General features: G+C 37.2%; 1 protein-coding gene across 2 annotated transcripts in view; it reads right to left on the reverse strand.

The window, feature by feature from the left end:
• Positions 1-6,736, reverse strand: part of LOC121325812 (annexin A7-like) — a 26,500-nt gene extending 19,764 nt beyond the window's left edge. The window contains exons 1-3 of one of the 2 annotated variants that reach the window (XM_041268885.1): positions 6,615-6,736; positions 3,933-3,990; positions 2,381-2,609 (exon numbers count right to left, since the gene is read on the reverse strand). In XM_041268885.1, the coding sequence (XP_041124819.1) occupies positions 2,381-2,609; positions 3,933-3,989 (286 nt within the window). In that variant the 5' untranslated portion in view covers position 3,990; positions 6,615-6,736. The remainder of the gene's footprint in view (positions 1-2,380; positions 2,610-3,932; positions 3,991-6,614) is intronic. The other variant, XM_041268886.1, reaches the window with a different exon arrangement.
• Between the last annotated feature and the right edge of the window lie 1,124 nt (positions 6,737-7,860).

Below are 7,860 nucleotides of genomic sequence, written 5' to 3' on the forward strand. Positions count from 1 at the left end.
ATAGTTATGGATGATCAGACACTGCCCACAAGTGCTTCAGACAGATTGCCAGCACTTTTCCAATGGACAAAACAATGTCACGATAGCTTAGGCAAGTTATTTGGCTGTGGTAGAGCATAAATAAACACTATATGCACCCTAGAAGAGGCAATAGAAGTCCCTTGCTATTCCCCAGACAAACAAATCCGCTCACCGATCTTTGGCCCTACCAGGTTAAGCAATAAATGGATGTGTGGACTGTCAAAACGCAAGTTAATAGGTGATGTGTAGGACATCTACTGTAAATGACTGCACACATACTGACCCCTCTGCAGTTCCCATTAATACTATATTATACTCATATCTGCTGCCTGATATCTGATTTCCAAGAAAGTGTTTCTAGTATGCAGCACATTACACAATTCACAGCCATGTGCCTGCAAGACTCATGAAATGGACATCACATTAACTTGGTTAAACAAAAAGGTAACAATTATTTTCTGTGGTCACAAAAAAATCAATTGTGATTAAGAACTCAAATATATTACACACACAGTGCCTATAGAAAGTCTACACCCCCTTTCAAAATGTTCACCTTTTGTTGCCTTATAGCCTGGAATATAAAAAATTATATATTTTCATTTATCTACACATCCTACCCCACAATTTCCAAGCTGAAAAAAATATTCTAGAAATATGTAGAAAATTAAAAATAAAAACTGAAAAAACTTGGTTGGATAAGTGTCCAACCCCCTTGTAACAGCAATCCTAAATTAGCTAAGGTTTAACCAATCGCCATTAAAACCACACACCAAGTTAAGTGGCCTCAACTTGTGTTAAACTGTAGTGACTCACATGATGTCTGCAGTTCCTGTAGGTTCCCTCTGCTGGGTAGTGCATTTCAAATCAAAGACTTAACCATGAGCACCAAGGTGCTTTCAAAAGAAATCCAGGACAAAGTTGTTGAAAGGCAGAGATCAGGGGATGGGTATAAAAAAAATTATCAAGAGATATCCCCTGGAACATGGTCAAGATGATTATTAAGAAGTGGATGGTATATGGCACCACCAAGACCCTGCCTAGATCAGGCTGTCCCTCCAAACTGGATGAGCGAGCAAGGAGGAGACTGATCAGAGAGGCTACCAAGAAGCCAATGGCAACTTTGCAAGAGCTACAGGCTTCTTGTGGCCAAGACTGGTCAAAGTGTGCATGTGACAACAATATCCCAAGCACTCCAGTATGGTAGGGTGGCAAGAAAGAAGCCATTACTCAAGAAAGCCCACCTTGAATCCTATTTGAAGTATGCAAAAAAAAAACACTCAGGAGATTCTGTAGCCATGTGACAAAAAGTTTTGTGGTCTGACGAAACTAAAATTGAACTTTTTGGCCTAAATGTTATGTTTGGCGCAAACCCAACGCACCACATCACATAAAGAGCACCATCCCTACTGTGAAGCATGGTGGTGGCAGCATCATGTTATGGGGATGTTTCATCGGCAGGGACTGGGGCACTTGTCAGGATAGAAGGGAAAATGAATGGAGCAAAGTACAGAGAAGTCCTTGAGGAAAACCTGCTGCCCTCTGCAAGAAAGGTGAAACTGGGACGGAAGTTCACCTTTCAGCAAGACAACGACCCAAAGCACACAGCCAAAGCTGCACTGGAGTGGCTAACGAACAAAAAGGTAAACGTCAGAGCCCCGACCTAAATCCAATTTTGTGGCATGACTTGAAGATTGCTGACCAGCAACGCTCTCCAAGGAACTTGACAGAGCTTGGACAGTTTTGTAAAGAAGCATGGTCAAATATTGCCAAATCTAGGTGTGCAAAGTTCGTAGAGACCTATCCCAACAGACTCGCTGCTGTAATTGCTGCCAAAAGTGCTTCCACCAAGTATTAACTCAGGTGGGTGGAGACTTATCCAATTATGATCTTTCAGTTTTATATTTAATATGTAGTTGTTTTTTTTCCCCGTCAAAAACTTTTTTTCCCTTTAGTGTGGAGTATGGTGTGTAGATAAGTGGGAAAAAATCCTCATTTAAATGCATGAAACTCTGAGGCACTGACAACAAATGTGTGTGTAATATATATAATTTCACAGACAATACTTACTACATTCGCCTCAAATTTAATCCATAGGAATTAAGAAATACTAAAAGAAACTTAAATTCAATGACCAACATTGACTAGTCTTTTTCAGTGCCTTCAAATTTGAAGACAGTGAAAAAGACTTCTAGTTGAAATGCTAGTCTACATATTTTTTATATTTTGATACATACACCTTCGGCACCACAAAGCAGGCTTTTGCCCCAGGATACCATCTTGACACTTCTACCTCATTATCAGCCTCCCAGAGAAAGAAAAGTTCTATTCAGCAAAGGTCTTTAAAAGCATGTGCCTTTACCTCCAGGGTAAGATGGGTATCCACCTGCAGCAGGTGCCTGGGGGTAGCCCCCTGGCGCAGGGAATCCACCAGCCATTTGCGGTGCGGGGTATCCCCCAGCTCCAGGGTACCCCCCTGCTGGGGCTTGTGGGTAAGCTCCTCCACCCATGGGGGGGTAGCCTCCTGGAGCCCCCCCAGGATAGGGGTACTGGCCTGCACCGGGAAAAGAAGGATCACCACTGCCCTGAGGCTTAAAAAAAACAAAAAACAGAAGGCAACATGTTAGCATTTAACAAGGAAACTTTCACACACTCCAATACACATTAGGCCAGATTAATAAAAGCAGACTCACTGGGGTGGGGTAAGAGAGGAATTTGTTTATAAAAATGTGAATTTTGTGCAGCACAAAATGGTAAATTATTTTTTGAGAAAGTGATCTTTTTTTTTTTTTATTTTACCCCTCCCCAATCCCAGTCAAGGAGAATTATTTTTTGCACAAATACAACTAAAAACACACAAAGAGACATTTAAAAGAAAAAGCTGAAAAACATTTTCAATTAAGTCAGCAGAACAAGTTAATATAGCTATAGCACAAACAGAGGAGCTGTGCAGCATCAGATATTGACACAATTTAATTAACAGACGATGAATAGGCTAGTGGGCTTAATGACAAGGAACATTTCTGGGGTTTCACCACTATTTACATCAATGGAATTGACCCTCTTCTCTCTAGTGGAACCTTGTGTATTGCCCAGTCTTGGTGGGACTGAACACACAGGTGGAGTGCCTTGCCAAAGGTCACATTGAGTCAGAGGGTGGAACGACAGTAGAATTCCAGTCCATGAGCTTCTGACTCACTAACCCTGGATAACAAGGATCTGTCAACGCAAAGATGACTTGGGCTGGAACACCGATCACGATGGGATTACAACTATATGCTAAATATATCTGTGACAGCAACCACTTAATTCATAAATTAACTGCAAAACTTGTATTTCTGCGTAACATTTTAGCAGTGTTTTAGCCGGGTGTACTAAAGCTGAATGACTGGGGGAGGGGGGCACCTGTAGTTTGCACACTGAACACATTGGTGCACCAAAGCAATAAAAAAAAAAAAAAAAAAAAATAGCAGGAGAATGAAAGTCCATCATCCTCAAGTACAGTACATTTATACACACATTTTATTTATACACACACTATTTTTTATTATATATATTACACACACTTTGCAAACTAGGCACTGCAATACCTATGTACATAGTTACTGTTTAATACAACCATCCGAAGGTATTTTATAATAGTTAAAGTTGCATCATTCGTAATACGGTCTCACCGGTCTTTTAGAGAAAGTTTTTAAATAAGTATCTCTGTACACCCACACCCAAATAAAGCTATTCGATCAATCAGTGGAACAAAAGATTTGAACAAAATGTTAGGTGCAGGAGACACTTACATGGTAGTGTGTAGTTCCATGTGGTTGCAAGAAGGTTATCATTAAAAACCAGCACTATTAAGAAGTAGGGGTTCATCAAATACAGGGTTAAAAAAAAAAAAAAAAAAAAAAAAAACTTACAGGATATCCAGGGTAGGAGGGAGGGAAACCAGAGGGTGGGTATCCTGGATATGACATTCTGTAAATGAAAAACACACAATTGAAAAATGCAACGCATTTTTTAAATAAAAACAAAGTCCCAACATTAGTATCACAGTCCCATCCCCTGGGGCAGGTTTTTCAAAATTTTTAATCTGTGTAACAGGTGATCCGGATTTCGTAATCCTGTATTTTGCGATCGAGATTACTTTTATCTGGATCATTTTGATCCAGTTTTTCATAAAATGTTATCTGGATAAATGTAATCCAGCAGTGGCAAATAATCACAATTACGAAATCCAGTTTTTTGAAGTGGGTTAGTTCTTAATAGTGTAGTTTTTCAGTGACCATTATTTATGATATAGCCTAATTTAACAAGATAAATAAGGTCATGGTAATAATGAGTAATACTCAACATATATATATATGTGTGTGTGTGTGTGTATATATATATTAGTGTGTGTGTGTGTGTGTGTGTGTGTGTATATATATATATATATATATATATATATATATATATATATATATATATATATATATATATATATATATATATATATATATTAGTGTGTGTGTATGTGTGTGTGTGTGACACACACAATTCTTTAAACAATTGTTATTTTACTTATATTAAATAACTAAATCTAAATTGAATAAGATAAAACTTGAAAAAAGTATGTGTTTTTAGACATCTTCATAGTCTTCCTTCCTCATCGGTTGGGAGTCCAACATCTCAGAAGAGCTTTAAGGATACTTTTTTTCTCTAAGATATACCACTAAGTGTTTTCCTTTTTGCTTGCATGGATACAAAATTTAAATAAATATGACACTGTAACATTCGACTTTGACAGTGTGCGTTTGCTATGACAATTCAAACAGAATCTCGCTGTTCTATGGTCATTTAAAAGCTCAATCCACCTCTGCAGTAGGATCACAATTATCTTGGTATTTTAGATCAAAGGAATCGTGATCTCTTTTTAAATTCTGAAAAACCCAACTGCAACATTTAATCGTGATTACAAGTGCGATTGGATTACCAAAATAAAATCTGGGTCACAGTAATCCCGATCGCATTTTGAGGTTTTAAAAAAAATAAAAAACACACAATTCCACAACATAATCCACTTTTTTTTTTTTTTTTTTTTTTAATCGTAACGTTACCTTGACTCTGTGGGCGTGTCAAAATGGCTGACGTGAACGAGCACTGTGCAAAGTGCGGTCACATTTTACCTAAATATCCGTGTTAAGTGTACTATTGTCTATGCTTGTAGTCGTTAATGTAAATCGTGTTTGCTTAAGAAAAAAAGTGACGTTTTTCGTACGTTTCTACACGTACAATAAGTAACAGTCTTGTTTTGTAATGGTTGCACACATTTATAAAAGTTATTGTAAATAAATATTAAAACTTATGGTCACATTCGGTAGTGTTTTTATTACGTTACTAAAGACAGGAATGTTAAACGCTATTCTCATAGTTTTGCTACCCCTGGACAGTTATAACCATTTTTTAATTACTATTAGCAAAATGAAACATGACATAGCTAGGCTACCTCGAATGTTTCCCGCTCCACCCGAAAGTGGGCTGTAAACGCAGCATCGGTGTAGTAGGCTCGATCACAACAGCCCTGGTGTTGCGGTTTGTTTCTCAAACGCAATACATTAAAAAAAAAAAAAAAAAGTTGAGTCAACAGGAAACAGCAGCCCGTTTTAAACTTGTCCATTTAGTCCATTCCAATCAGTTCACTAATTATTTGAGCACCTGGGTTGGACCGAGACTCTAGACAATTCACTTAATTAAAAGGACAGGGTTGGAACAACGTTTTGAAGTATCAGTCTCTCAAAATTAAAGTATAAAACAAAAGAGTACAAAAAAATAAACACAATATCCCAGAGGAAAGGCGGTACTGTGATATTACTAGTAACAGAAGAACATTACAGTATTATTTTGTTCAAATTCACGGGCTAAGGGGCACCATATTGAATGCAAAATGTATCCTGGTTTAAGGGTTAACCAATAACTGTTTGAGTACTTCCGCATATCTAGCGAGGAAATCGAATTTCTGTAGACAGCCCACAAGAGGGCGTAACGCTTTATAACTAAGTTACCATTTCTGTAACATTTTACCAAAAGAAAGAAAAAACAACAAACATTTCAAATGTTACATTCGAAAATTAAGCTACGCTGTATTTCAATACTTGGTTCCGTTTTATTTTCTTCGACTGTTCACTCTTAAAACTACTAAAGCCAGAACTGGGTGTGTCAAAATCGGGGTTTGTTACAAACAACTAATTACAGTCTGTACTAAAACGAAGCTTTTTTTTTTCTTCTTTTAAACTGTTAATAACTACTTACACAGAATGCTAAAAGCAGCCGTCCACTTATACTGTGGACTGCCATTTTACATTGTGTGGTGAGGGGTGGTAGGGTCAGTTGAATCTGTTTCCAACAAAATGGCTTTTTCACTGCTGTGTCTCTTTGGCTTATTATTTATTGATTGCATCGTGCTAGTAAAATCACAGACAGCCGTATACACTGCACTACACCAAAATATAAATACATATGCAACGCACTGATTGACCAATAAAAGTAATAAATTATCATTTTTGCCGAACAACCCTTACTGAAATCTAACATTTGTATTCGTCAAATAGTCGTCCACTTACCTCTGCGTTTCCGATGTCGCTTATTTTCAAACAGGAACGACAATGATGGCCAAATACCTCCCACCAGTAAGTAAGCCAAGGTTCGAAGTACTGCTGATCACTTTCACTCTGACTCACTCTAGCGTATTCGTGACGTCTAATTTTAAAACACAGCTGTGGGCGGACTTATTTTCAAAGACATACGGGTAAGCACGCTCATTGATTGACTGTGGGTTTCTATGTGATTTTCCACAGCAACGGCAGACTTTTATGTGAAATAGCTGAAATACAGTATGCCTTCATTTTTGTTGTTCAAATCAGTGTTCTTTGCATAGATGCCAAGTTTGGGTGATCTCAGAAGAGTGTTGTTCGGTGCTTATGTCAATACTGAAGGGTAACAAAACTAAGACAGTAACACTGGAACTTAGTGTAATAAACCAAGTAAAACACAGATACTGAATCAAGTCTACAGAACATAGCACTGTATTGAGTGTGCTGCGTTATTCCTTATTGTTCTAAACTTCACTAATGTGTAAATGCATGTAGTGATTGCTATAACATAACGTCACAAAATAGTAATTTTAAAGTTTAGTGGTTATTTTACTTTTATCATGCATACAATAAAGTACATGACAATGATGGTGGAATAATTTAAACCAATAATAATAATAATAATAATAAATAATAATAATAATAATAATAATAATAATAGCAACACAAATTAGTTGTTGCTACATGCATGACAGCTGCTGGGAAATGTACAGTTAAACAAAGGACAGTTTCCTCTGCAACCTTTTTGGTCAACTTTGGGTTCTAGCTAAAAGTAACCAGTGGTACTGGAACAATTTTGAAAGTGGAGGTGCTGAATGCCATTGAACAAAACAGTAACAGTAACACCTGTATATAATGGAAGCCATGCAAAGCAAAGCATCCCTAGTTCCAGAACCCTTGAAAGTAATGCGTCACCACATTTTGTTTACTGTCAGAAAAAGAAACAATTACAGTTAGAAGTTACTGAAAAGTGTAATCAAATTACAGTTATGTATTACAAGTAATGCATCACTCCCCAACACTCCTTAAACTTGTCCATGTAGCCTATATAGACAGAACACATTACATTGTGTTTCAGTCATTTGAAACAGGTTGAAAATATAAATATTTAAAACACAACAACTACCATGAAGACAAAAAACCTTTCTGATCAAAATTAACCTTTCAAATGCATGACTGAAAATATGTCATAACTAAGGGCACATGTCACAGTTTG

Source organism: Polyodon spathula, chromosome 13 (genome assembly GCF_017654505.1).
Source record: "Polyodon spathula isolate WHYD16114869_AA chromosome 13, ASM1765450v1, whole genome shotgun sequence".
Classification (NCBI taxonomy): domain Eukaryota; kingdom Metazoa; phylum Chordata; class Actinopteri; order Acipenseriformes; family Polyodontidae; genus Polyodon; species Polyodon spathula.